The 14,388-nt window shown below is 44.7% G+C and overlaps 1 protein-coding gene across 1 annotated transcript; it reads left to right on the top strand.

The window, feature by feature from the left end:
• The first annotated feature begins 1,110 nt into the window (after nt 1-1,110).
• kcna1b (potassium voltage-gated channel, shaker-related subfamily, member 1b) lies at nt 1,111-5,654 on the top strand. Its single transcript, XM_048268353.1, has 2 exons — nt 1,111-1,885; nt 2,228-5,654. Exon 2 carries the CDS (start codon nt 2,458-2,460, stop codon nt 3,946-3,948), a length of 1,491 nt encoding a protein of 496 aa, XP_048124310.1. The 5' UTR covers nt 1,111-1,885; nt 2,228-2,457; the 3' UTR covers nt 3,949-5,654.
• The last annotated feature ends 8,734 nt before the right edge of the window (nt 5,655-14,388 follow it).

Genomic DNA, 14,388 nt, shown 5'->3' with positions numbered 1-14,388 from the left:
ATTCATCAAGAGGACAACATCCGTTTCCTTTTTGTGAATGTCATAGGCGACATTGTCACTGAGTGAATAAACTCTGAGATGTGGCTCAGTTGTGGGCTGTCTTTCTTAAAAACTGAACTTTTCAGACTTTCTAGAGATGTGTCAGAGCAGATCGATTACTGTAGCTCTGAACTAATGGGAAGATATCTCCGTGATTTTAAAATATATTCCCGTGGTTTAAATGATAATGTTTAAAAATGTAAAATATGTCCAAGGTGATATATCATTATCTCGAGCTACACCCTCAACGCAATGATTTATCTTAATAGGTGCAATAATTATAAGCTCTGCTTTCCAGTTTCGAAACTGAGAACGAGTCAAAGCTCAGCAGCGTAAAATCTCCGTTTATTAGGATATTACTCTAGACGAGTTTATCCTGATTCGTCCTTCCCCTACTCACTCAGGCATAACAAAGAAATGAAAATGTCACAGTCCAGCCATATTCTGACTTGAAAGGTTGCAAGCTTTACTCTTTGTAAAACTCCACTTTACATTCCATGCTAATCAAATCAAGACTGAAAATCTTGGGGGCTGACGTAGCATTACAGTGTTTCTGACAGAAAACAGTCACAAAGGCAGTAACAGGCGGAGAGAATTCAATGTGCAAATGTTGCGTGATTTTGTTGGAATCCTATTTATCGCAGCAATTTCCCCTCTCCTGAGTGCAAATGCAGCATTAGGCGGAGCAGACCCACACACAGCGAGAGAGCTGATGTTTCTCTACCGTACGTGCCTAAATTAAATGATGCTGGTGTTTGCACAGCTAGAGTGTTGGTGTTAGTTTCATCGCCGCAGCAGTCACACTATCGTCGTTTGATATGTATATGTTCATGCCACCAGGACAGGACAGGTTTGCGCACCACCTGTGTCCGCAAAATAGGAGTGCACACACACAACACAACCCACACGCGCGCACACACAACAGTGACGGCTTGCCTCGCACATTTTTTACGTTGTTTTTGTGGTGTGGAAGGCACTTGTGGCAACCTGTGTTAGTGCAGCCTGTCTGCATTGCGTCGAAACCCCCTTCCCCGCCTCTCTCCACTCTCTCTCTCTCTCTCTCTCGCCCCCCACATCTGTGTCTCCCTCTCTGCATGTGTGTGTGTGTGTGTCTGTGTGAGTGTGTGTGTGCGTGTGAGTGGGAATTTGAAACACAACATGGTTAGGACTGCTATTTTCTCTCCCACTGACTTGCAATCGATTCCTGCTGCCACGTTTTCATTGACACCAACTGTTCATCAGTCGAACCGTGTGAACAGCGCGTGTTTGAGAGGATACCGCATCGGAAATCTCCATGACCGCTGTTGACACAGCCAAACGGGAATCGCTCGCTGCTTTCTGCTGATGCGGCAGTGCCGCGAGATACACACTGTGCTTTTATTGCCCCCTAATGTATTCAGTCCACTCAGTCGCACCATCATATTTTCTCGTGGCCAACAGCACATGACGCTGGGAGAGGCGACGGTCAAAGAAGCAAAAGGATATCTTGGTGTTGGATCCGGTGTGTCGCGCGCTACCGCTTGCGTTGCCGCAGTTGTTGGGGCATGGTTTTAAACGGTCCGTCTCAAGACTTAAGTCTTTCGAGGTAAAAAAAAAAGAGGCTTTTACTGGTACTGCACGGCTACTCCGGACTCCTCTGGAAGACTATCGATGCGAGAATTGCCGCTGGATGTCCACAAAGACAATATAGCCTATGAATATTTCAGGAGAGCTCATAGTGCGCAGCGCGCTGTAAAGTGATATCCATATTAAAACAGAGAAGGGAGAAGTTCTTACGGTGGCCAGAGCGTGTACCGAAGAGGGGCAAATCGCAAGCACACAGGGGTCCTCTCCAATTAAATACAAGGTAAGTAATATCGTGTTATTACTTCACAGTGTGGGATCAGTGTCCAGATTTGATACAGCCATACAATATAACCATTTTGTCTTAACGGCTGCGCTGGAATGCGCTGTGAGCAGTGTGCGCAAATGGGGTGGGCAGTGTACTGAAACTTGAAAATTGAGGACATGATTTCTTCATTTGCTTTAAGCGCACATATGTGATTTGTTCGATGATCAATTCGCGCGGATGTATTACTGCAAATAGAACGCGTTCAAAATTACAAAATATAAAACTGCTGAACTTGCAAAGATTTCTCTCTCTCTCTACCCCCCTCTTCTCTATCCTGTTCTCTCTCTCTCTCTCTAGGTGACAGACCAGACGAAGCATTTGCAGCAGTGTGTGTGTGGGAAGAGTGAAGCAATGGTCGACTCGGAGCAGAAGACCGTGCTGGAGCCCAACTGAGGCGTAGCAGGCTCGCTCCTCCGCTGGTGTCACACGCACAAAGTGTGGGATCCGGAGGGAGACGGCACGGGGAACTGAATGCCTGCTCGGCCGACCTCAGCATCTCCTGAAGCGTCGTCAGCCCCGTGTCCACAATGACCGTGGTGGCTGGAGATAACATGGACGAGGCGGCCACTCTCCCGGGGCACCCGCAGGACACGTACCCCCCGGACCACGAGGACCACGAATGCTGCGAGAGAGTCGTGATAAACATATCAGGACTGCGCTTCGAGACCCAGCTCAAGACCCTCGCACAGTTTCCGGAAACGCTTCTGGGCAACCCGAAGAAAAGAATGCGGTATTTTGATCCGTTACGAAACGAATATTTCTTTGACAGAAATCGGCCAAGTTTTGACGCTATTCTCTATTACTATCAGTCTGGGGGCAGACTAAGGAGACCCGTCAACGTACCCCTGGATATGTTTTCGGAGGAGATAAAGTTTTATGAACTTGGGGTTGAGGCCATGGAGAAATTCAGAGAGGATGAGGGGTTTATACGAGAGGAGGAGCGCCCACTTCCAGAGAATGAGTTTCAGCGCCAAATCTGGCTGCTTTTTGAACACCCTGAAAGTTCTGGGCCGGCACGGGGAATTGCTATTGTGTCGGTAATGGTCATTCTAATCTCCATTGTCATCTTTTGCTTGGAGACATTACCTGAACTGAAGGAGGACCCAAAGGGTAGATTCCAAACAATAGGGAACACCACCTTCTTCTACAAACCAAATATTCTCACCGACCCCTTCTTCATTGTGGAGACCCTGTGTATCATCTGGTTCTCGTTTGAACTGATTGTGCGCTTTTTTGCCTGTCCCAGCAAAGCAGCATACTTTAAAAATATGATGAATACCATAGATTTAGTGTCCATCATACCATATTTTATCACACTGGGCACGGAGCTGGCAGATGACCCAGGCGATATAAAAGCACAGGAGGCCAAAGCCGGCGGAGAGGCCACATCTCTAGCCATCCTCCGAGTTATCCGTCTAGTGAGGGTGTTCAGGATCTTCAAGCTGTCGAGACACTCCAAGGGGCTTCAGATATTGGGACAAACCTTGAAAGCCAGTATGCGAGAGCTGGGACTGCTTATATTCTTTCTGTTCATCGGCGTCATTTTGTTCTCCAGCGCGGTTTACTTTGCAGAGGCCGAGGAGAAGGAGTCCTATTTCACCAGCATCCCAGACGCATTCTGGTGGGCGGTGGTGTCAATGACCACTGTGGGCTATGGGGACATGTACCCCGTGACCATTGGTGGAAAGATTGTGGGCTCTCTGTGCGCTATTGCCGGCGTGCTGACCATCGCTCTGCCGGTGCCAGTCATCGTGTCCAACTTCAACTATTTCTACCACCGAGAGACTGAGGGAGAAGAGCAAGCTCAGCTCCTAAACGTGAGCAACCCCAACATCCCGTCCGACTCGAATTCGAGTCGACGCAGCTCGTCCATCGTCAGTAAGTCAGAATACATGGAAATAGACGAGGACATAAACAACAGCATCGACAATTTCCGAGATGCAAACCTCAGAACTGGTAACTGCACGGTTGCCAATCAGAACTGTGTGAACCGAGGAAAGCTCCTAACGGATGTGTAGGACTGCGCATAGAACCCAACCTTAAACGCACACCTGGGGATCCCTACCCTCAACTGTACATAGTGTTTTAATACAACTTGAATGCTTTATTGACGTCAATGCGTTCTTGCATTGCATTTATGAGGAAAAAAAAACATGAACCACGAACCAAGAGAGTATTTATACGCGCTGAGGTTGAAGGAATCGACAATATCATCTGCCTGATTCGAGAGTGGGATAGTTCAAAACACAATCAAAGACATCGTTTGATATCTTTTGTTTGACCACTCAGACAAAATCGAGTACATCGGGCACCCCCTAATGATTGTCACACATTTTGACAAGCGGTGCAAAACAGTGAAAGGTTGGAAACGGCCGAGCGTGGATTACAGGTCAACTTCTCTGTGTTGCACAATGCACCCCTTTAGAAGTCTTGCACCTGCTGCACCTGCAGATTCATCGACCAGTGTGGTTTGCTTTTGATGGATGAATACTTGAGCTCAACGGATCAGCAACGCACCTTATCCAGAGGTTGAGGGTGGTGGAGGCGGGGAGGAGGTCCTCCCGCTGATATTTCACACCGGATTGGCGAGGCGGTTCTTGTCTGGAAGACATCTGCAATGCTGCTACTTCTTTCCCGCAGATGCTAACTTAAATCTTGTCCCATAGGGTACAATGCCATGAGAGGGTAGAACGTCAAAAGATAGCTTGATTTTTAGCATGCTGAAATACTCTTTGTTTTAAATTACGGCATGCGCTAGACTTTACCTCATGAATCTGCCCCACCCCTTTCTTAATAGGACTACTTAATTTTTGCCCTTTTTATTATCATTTTGAGACTTCAAGCCCTCAATATTTGAGTTCTCTCTCATTTTGCTTTTCACCAAAAGTGCACTGGCTATTTAAGTTGTGAATAATTTAAAAGCATTTAAGTGCTGAATGTTCATTCTTAAGGGAATAGTTCTGTTTTTTTTTCTTCACAAAATCATAGCATGTGAAATACTAAGCATTATGGCATAATTGACAGAGGTACTATGTATCTAGGTATATACATTGTATAATGCATGATGCCAGTATTAAACATATTGGGGACTGAAAGGGCCCGTGGCAGGAATCACCCAGTCATTAAGGAAGTTGATGATGCCTGGTATACTTGCCTGGGTGGTGTGGGGGATGACACTGAGGAAAATAACTTAATTTGTCCAACAACAAAACAAAACAAAACAATACAAAAAGCTAAACCTTTTTTATACTCAAACTGCCCACAGCTCTGCACGGTATAGACAGTAGTACGGCGAACAGACAGTTGCAGAACATGGACGCAGCTCCTAGTGTCACAGCTGAGCCATAGTATAAATTATGGACTTATAACAAGAACCGGATTCGAGTTCTTTATTCTCCTTTCATTTTGAAAAAAAGAAAAAAAAACAACAACACACGTTGGTTTGTAATCAGCCAGACCATCTTGGTACTCGTGTCCATGCATGCTTTATGATGACAAAGACGACAACAACAACAACAACAACAACAACAACAACAACAACAACAACAAAATGGCAACTGATTATAAAATGACTTACGTAGTGCCTTTAATCCTCTATAACACATAAAGACTGTCAAGTGCCTCCCTGTACAATAGCATCAAGTAGATACAGATAAGTACAGAATCTCTTCACCTGCTGTAGGAGGCACTCTGAACACATCTGTAATCTCCTGACTGAGGGGTTTGGGGGTTAGAAATAGATAATCGATTCTACAAGCAGGCTCCAGGGGAGGAGGGCATGTGGTCATATTTAGAAACAGTGTGGGAAGAGCAGGGCAAGGCGCAAGGCCGTGGCCAACCAAAAGGTTGGACAAAACGTGAGGGAAAAATATGTATACACACACATCTAAGCATCCATGCAAGCAAACACATACACACACTTACACACACACACAAGCTCACGCATATGTACATGCAAGCACACACAGACATACATATGAGAACGGATAGTGTGATCGCAACCCCAAACCCCCTCTCTGCGAACCATGGTGTTTTAGATCTTGGGACTTAAGCCCTCCTACACCTTGTACATAGGCCTAAAATATAGAGGAAAAAATAACTAGGAAAAACAACCTAATGATCATCATGAGTACATTAACATTTTGTCATTTGTTTAGTTTTCGTTCTGCCATAACAAGCCTTTTATTTTAAGTTTGTCTACCTCAGTGTATTGATCATTTAGTCAGTGCGCATCATTCAAAGTACTAACTGTTCAGCTAAATATACTTCCAATGACATTATACTGCCACCTTTGCTTTCGTAAGTCAACTGATCCGATACTAACCTTTTTTGGGGGATTGGAAGAAAGACTGAAAAGCTCTCCCGGCATGAACGCCATCGGGAGATGATTACTTAACAAGCCGGCTGCAATTCTAGCAAAGTAAACTGCCAGTGTCTACATTCCACCTGGGGACGTTCGTGTCGGTCAGGCCAGTGAGGTCACTTCCTGTAAAGGTGTGGCCTGGCATGTTCAGTGGTTTTGGATGGTAACAGAAGGAGAATTGGGCGCTTGGGTGACAACGCTGAAACATTAAGCTGAGCGTGTGTGCGTGTTCCTTTCACTATGGCATGCTTTTAGTGGAGGACACATTTCTTATTTACCTGGTTGAGAGTGCAAACCGTTTGGCAACTGCCTCAGCAAGAAGGACAGAGATAATGTGAGGGTCACTGGGCATGCGAGGTGGTATTTAAGTACTAGATGAGGGATATTCCCCTGCACAGTAACAGTCACTTAGTTAAGACTTTGCAAAGGAAGAATATAATGTGGTTCAAGGCCAGACTACCTTGCAAGTGCAATAAAAGGCACATTAATGCACAGTTTATACGGGATACCTCTCACATCTGTTATATCACTTTTTCCACCTAACCAACAAACTGCACTTAAGCTTGCAAATTAATATGGCACAGAAAGAATGCATGTATTTTTACATGCAGTTCATCTATATCTTAACAAGAAGAACTGCATTTTGTAATGCACTACTGCGCGATGACACCCAATTCTTCCTTGGAGAAAACCCCAATATGAATCCAAACAATGACAGATCTAAAGTAGTAAATCTAAAGGCAGGAAAACTGATTTTCTACGTCCAAAGTTGCTTTCATATGATTTACGTCCATAGCACTTTTTCAATTAGGATGTTTAAAATGAAAGAGCCAAAACGAAGCCAAAATTCTTCCAAATTAGTCCCATTAGATTGACATCCCATTTGTAACATTTCATTTTTTCAGTATTGAAAGTAATGGTTGGCTGACTTTGGTCTGTCTGTAGATTACACCCATCCTCTAACTGTTGTAGTAAAGGCCTGGATCTGTTCATTGTCTATTGTGTCAACGAAGTGTATTCCTTCTTTTTACACTGCCAGCTCAAGCATGTTGGCCATGTACTCTAACACTCATAAGACCATAGGTATCCGATGAGTGGGAAGCAACCCTTTAAACTTACTATTGGGCATTGTAATGACCTGTAATCTGCTGTCTGTGGCATGGTCAAACTTGCACAGTCCAGTGCTATGCATTCAAATCAGCACTGGGTTCAACTGCAGTATTTAGAACATAGGCAGATTTTCTATTGGGGCAAGAGAAAAGAAAGGGCATATGTCTTTTATATGATTATATAATTGTTATCATTGTTTTTTTTAAATGCAGTTGTCAATATCAGGGTGGCAGGGATATTAGTTAGTCATTCTGCATTTCTTTCCCCTGAGCACAGTAGGCCAAAGTTGAAGACATATCTAAAGTTTTGTAACCTTACACATCTCAAGGGACCAAATGTACCAATATCTGTTTCGTATCTTTATTATTTGGAATTATGTATGGGTTACGAGGAATGGGAGAAGCGCAATTAGACTTGAAGCCACTAAGACAGACTCTGTCCTATTGAAAAGCACAGTTTTTGAAAGAAAAAAAAATGCTGTAACATGAATCTTTAGACACTTACTTTTGCAAATGATGAGGGTTTATTGTGCCAGGAAAGTATGACATGCCAGAGAGACTGTGAAGGTCGCTAATGGTCAAACCTGTGAGCTATGAGTTATCAGTGATTCATTGCTTTGGCTTACTTCTGGCCTGAGAGGCTTATATATTTATAGTCACTTGATGAAAGCTGATAGAAATGTTGAAAAGTAGACAGAAGTTTGCCAAGAGTTTGAGCGTCCTTACAAGAGAATGAAATCATGCTGGTGTTTTCCCGTGGATTGAGATGTTGAAAGCCTCAGTTTTTCGTCTGACCGTCTGTGTCCATGAATCACAGTGACTTACTGAACAAAACAAATGTATAATGTCTCAAGACTCATGCGACATTTTTAACCTATGTATGCGATTTCCATTTTTTTTGTGAGTGAATTTCAAAACAGAGCCATGAGAACAATTGTAAAGAAAAAAAAACAAAGCAAAACAAAACAAAAAATACATTCTTAATAATATGTACATGATTAAGCGAAGCACACACATGTGCTTTTACTATTTAAGAAAAAAAAATGTGTTTTTTACTGAATGGGACATATAGTTTATTATAAGGCACTCATGATCATCCAGTAGGACAGCATTCGTTCATATTGTGGTTCACTTAAAGGCCTCATTCAGCTTCTTTTGAGACTGCATGTCAGTGGAGAACTGCATGATCTAAAGCCATTCAAATGAAATAACTATACCGTGGCTGTGTCATTAATCATCTGCTTGCTTCAGTCATTACCACTGCCCCAATTATTATTATTATTATTATTATTATTATTATTAATTATTCAGGTACTTGCCTTGATCACAGTCTACATGGTTCACAAATTATAAGATGATTTATTATACAAATAAGTTTTTTTTTGATTGAGCAGTGAATAAATAAAATTCTGTTTTACTCAAAACTATAAGCAAAGATATAAACACACAAACTGACATATAAACACACACACACACACACACACACACACACACACACACACACACCAACCAACAAACAAACAAACAAACTTTCTGACAAGCAAGCCATTGTACACAATTGTGCTCAGTCTTTTTTTCTCCCCATAACAGGTATATGAGTTCCATATATGAGCTACTAGGGATCACAAGAGAGACTCTTATCTCACTCATTAGAAACCAGTCTGTCTGTCATCATTGGTTGTTTGGATGTTGCTACTACCTTCTGCTGTACGTACGTACTTATGTTTTCCATGTTGTATGTTATTTATTGTCGACATGCATTCAGGGTTTTGCTGCAGTATGCAACGTTTTTTGTCACACGCTGGTAAAGGCATAGTGTGATCTATGCAAGGCTGTTCATTCTGTCTGTCTCATCAATTCAGCGTATATAGCATCCATCTCAATAAATTTGAAGTTCTGGCGAAAAATCTGACTGATGCTGGCTTCTCTGTATCACTCTGAGCATGTTTTTAAGAGCTATTGAGACTAAGATGATTTTGACAAACAAAATAGTCACAAACATATACTGTTATTACACCCACTACACCATAAGCACTATAATAGATAATAGTTATAATAGCTAATTTTGGCAGCCTAAAGGCCTATTCACACCAAAGATTTGTGATGAGATGAGCTGCAACATTCTATAAACCAGCAACTTGCTGCAACGTTCTAAAACCTTGCAACTGCGACTAGACATGGTGGATGTTTTGTGACGGCTTGCAACGACGTGCAACATCTAATTCACACCGCTGCAACTCCTTTCTGCAACGGTTTATTCTCGTTGCGAATCTTTGGTGTGAATTGGGCCTAAGAGGCTTTGTGACATCATAAAAACATACAGAGACTTTAACTTTCCTTTCAGAAGGGCATAGATACCTCCTAAAAAAGTGAACTACTACATTTTACTAAACAGAATCTTTTCCTTTACCCTTACAAGAGCCATCTTTAACTCATCACAAATATCAGTGCAGTGATGCACAATTAGGTTTCTCCATTCAATACTCAATTGTGCTAAAATCAATTTCTGCATTTCTCTACTGAAAAGTACCAGAATGCTTCAGTGATATGATGAAATGGTTTGCTGATACTGTGCCTTTGGTTTGACATTGTGTGCTGCTCAGTGCTGCTTAATCAGTGACAAGTCACATGGTACAAAATTGAGGGTTTTGCACAGAGCAGTGTGTGTGTGTGTGTGTGTGTGTGTGTGTGTGTGTGTGTGTGTGTGTGTGTGTGTGTGTGTGTGTGTGTGTGTGTGTCAATAGACTGAGAAACATCTGTATCCATCGCAGCCCCTGTGTGGATGGTAAACTGCATGGACTGCAAAGACACGCCTTAATCACTCCTGTCTCGGGCGCTGAAAAAGCACCGCACCAGAGGACAGAGTGACTGCGCAGACACACGCCAGTCACTCAGCGCCTGTCACAACGCAGAGAGCATGGGACAAATCAAAATGACTATACTGGATGATGATTATACTGGAGACTGCTGAAGTGTGTGAAGAGAGGAGTGATTTAGCACGAGAACGCACTACTGCTGGTTTCTCTTGCTCTGCAAGCCAGAACTCCCAATACAGTTACCGCTTTTAGAAACAATCTCGTGATTTGATTATTTTGCTTTATTCATCAAACCATCACTGGGAGACATGCTACGTGCTCTTGCACAGCAGATACATAATACCAAATTATACAACAGATATTTTCAATCTAATTAGCCTTCAAAATGGTCTAGCTAAGTGACTGTACAGAGTAGAGTGCAGGCCTCCTCTCCCAGCCTTAGATAACACAGTGCTATACTAAGGATGTTCTGCTCAGACAAGCACACAGGGATGATTTAGAGGTTAGTGGTTAGTGATGCTGCATCCGAGCAAAAAGACAAAAAATCCTCTAAATAATGCAGCCTTCATTGGCTGTAGCTGAAGCACACAATCTCACTGCATCAGAATCACTCTCTCTCCTCTCTCTCTCCCTCTCCCTGTTCCGATAATGCGGTGCTCCTATCTCATCCACCCACACACACACATACACACACACACACACACACACACACACACACACACACACACACACACAAAAGAAAACATACACGACACACGTGCGTGAGCACACACACACATGCCACCACACACACACACACACACACACACACACACACACACACACACACACACACACACACACACACTCAGCCTACTATAACTGATGTTTAAAATAGTCCGGCATGAGAAGCCTGCTTGTGGGATGAGTTCCTGCTGCGGATCATTAGTCTTGCTGTCGTAACGTGGCCTGGAAAACTCTGGCCCACACATCTCCTTTTAGGACTGATCCCAGATCTGTAGGGACTCCACCTTCAGCTGGCCACTCCAGTTTCACCCCTGCCAAGGCATCGCACAGATGGACCTGATCTGGGGCCTGTGACTTTTCACTGCCGCCTCAGTGAAGTGGCTCTTGGCTGATCCTGGCGATCCTAGCAGCCAGGGATAAATGCTGGATGAGGAATTCCACCTCTACAACCCGGCAGGGGCATTGATCTGAGGTTACACCGTGTCCATTTGTTTTGGAACCCAACGGGCCATTAATCAAAGCCTGACAAGCACTCACAGGACAAAAACAGGAGCCACTCAGATGATTGCAGAAGCACATGGGAGAGGGCAGAGGGGCTGGTACTAAGTTCTAGACTGACAGGCCAAAAGGCCTATGGCCTTAATGTAGCGAAACGTGACAAGAACCAATGTATGATGAATACATAATTCATACTGTATGTACTCTTGACTCTAATGGTCTTCTTGGAGGATAATTATATCATGTGGGGAAACAGAATGACACAGACAAATAAGACACAGAAGGAGTTGAGGGGGGGGGGTGAGAAGAGAGAGAGTGAGAGTGAGAATAGATACGAGAGTGCCAAAAAACACATAAGGAAAGAATGATGGGAGAAAAAGACATAGAGAGAGAGAGAGAGAGAGAGAGAGAGAGGAACTGAGAGGCGAAAGGAGGACACACACGCCAAGCCCAGCCTGTGAGTCACATCAAGACGCCCATCTCGGTCGACGCCCGACTGAAAGTGTGTGTGTCAACGCCCCCTCAAGCTCTACCGAAAGGCAGGTACACATGTGTGAGGGGGTGCCTCAGTGTGTGTGTGTGTGTATGTGTGTGTGTGTTTGTGTGTGTGTGTTGTGTGTGTGTGTGTGTGTGTGTGTGTGTGTGTGTGTGTGTGTGTGTGTGTGTGTGTGTGTGTCTGCTAAAAATCTTAGCCCTCTTGCATAGCCCACTTTTGCTGGAAATGTGGCTGAGCTTACTGTAAGCTATGCAGCTCCAGCCACCGTTATATGTGTGTGTGTGTGTGTGTGTGTGTGTGTGTGTGTGTGTGTGTGTGTCTGTGTGTGTGTGTGTGACTGTGTGTGTGTGTGTGTGTGTGTGTGTGTGTGTGTGTGTGTGTGTGTGTGTGTGTGAGTGTGTGTGTGTGTGTGTGTGTGTGTGTGTGTGAGACTGATATCGTTGATAAATCTCCTCACGAGCAGAGCAGGCAGCACTGCAAGAGCATGACTCAGAGCATAGCTATTTTTCGCCCGGCTCCAAGAATAAAACGACGACGACGGCTTCGAGAACTTAGCAGCACCATCTCGCACACTGTCACAGCCGCTCTGCACATGTGGCGTAAAATGAACGCCTCGCTTCGTTGAAACATAGCGTACGTAGTGTAGCTAAAGACTCTGCCTCTTTGCATTCACTTGGAATCCTACCTCGGCGTGTCTATCACTCACTTTGGTCAGCTATCTTGCGGTTGCCTGTGTCCAGCCATGAGTGGATGTGGGATTGCAAGTCGGCTGAGGCTGTTGCTTTAATCCTTACACACACACTAACGGACACACACACACACACACACACACACACACACACACACACAGAGAAAGACACACACACACACACAGACACACACACACACACACACACACACACACACACCAGAGAGAGAGAAAGACACACACACACACACAGACACACACACACACGCACACACACACACACACACACACACACACACACACACACACACACACACACACACACAGAGAGAGAAAGACACACACACACAGACACACACGCGCCGTCTGCCACTGATGGGCCTCTCTGCAGCCAGTCTAAGTGAGAGAAGCGGCCAGCAGTGTCCTCCGCTTCCCCCTGCCCTGGGTTCCCCTTCTGGAGGGAGTCAGGGGAAGGCAGGGCAGAGGTCACACATGTCTCTCCCTCTCCCTCCCCCTCCCTCACTCCCTCTCCCTCTCTATCTTTCTTCTCTCTTTTTCTCTCTCCCTCTTTCTTTCCCTGACCACTGTGTCCGAGTGGCCTATCGGTCTGGGGGGAAAGGACACAACAGAGACGCAGCCGAGGCAAGTTATATTTACCCAGACGTGGCCGAGGCGAGGCGCACAGGCTTGCCTGCCCGCTCCTGCTTTCGCGCCGTCAATCATGGGAACATATGTCCACATGGGGCCAGATGGAGCCGCTGTAATTGGGCTCTGGCTTTACAGTGCACCAGGAGAGAGACAGAGAGAGAGAAGGGGGGGGTGAGTGTGTGAGAGAAACAGTGTGTGTGTGTGTGTGTGTGAGAGAGAGAGAGAGAGAGAGAGAGAGAGAAAGAGAGAGACAGGGAGAGGAGAGGACAACAAGAGAGAGTGCATCAGTGCAAGTGACAGAGAAAGGAAGTCAATGTGTATGACATAGAGAAAGGGTAGGATAATGTCAATTGAATGTGTGTGTGTGTGTATATGTGTGAGAGAGAGAGAGAGAGAGAGAGACAGAGAGAGGGAGAGAGAGAGATTGTGTGTACATGCATGTGTGTATGTGTGTGTGTATTTGTGTTTAAACAGAAAGGAAAAGAGGAGGAGAGACAGAGAGCGCCTGGGAGCTATAGCGGCAAAAAAGCCAAAGAGGAGGAGGGAGAACTTCCCAGAGGAAGAAAGCATTGTGGGGGACAGAAACAGCAGAGAGAGAGAGAGAGAGAGAGAGAGAGAGAACTCAATCCCCTGACACACATACTGTAGGTCACCGACCAAATCTTCACTCGCATTTCTCCTAAACTGGCCCCTGAGGAAACAAGTAAAAACATCAAAGCAGCACCTCTCCTCCTCCTCCTCCTCTGCACCTTCTCCTCTGTACCTCTCTTCCCCCTCCTCCTCTGCACCTTCTCCTCTGCACCTCTCCTCCCCCTCCTCCTCTGCACCACTGAGGCAAGTACTGGTATGGTATGAAAAAGGACGACAAAATGGAGCATTTCTACTCGCTTGCTTACTTGACAACTTTAGCCTACTTAAGATCATAGCACAGCGTCGCGATAGAGCACACGTTTGGTCTGCTTCACAAGATGTTATGTGTGACAACTAGGGTCTGGATACCAACACACACAAACGTACAGTACATAAACATACTAATGTACACAGATATAGAGAAACCACTATACACAGACCACAGACCTACGTACATACACAAACACACACAGACACACTATTT

The sequence above is a fragment of the Alosa alosa genome, chromosome 17, assembly GCF_017589495.1.
Source record: "Alosa alosa isolate M-15738 ecotype Scorff River chromosome 17, AALO_Geno_1.1, whole genome shotgun sequence".
Classification (NCBI taxonomy): domain Eukaryota; kingdom Metazoa; phylum Chordata; class Actinopteri; order Clupeiformes; family Clupeidae; genus Alosa; species Alosa alosa.
The sequence above is the reverse complement of the archived record's forward strand: the minus strand, read 5'-3'. Positions and strand labels throughout refer to the sequence as shown.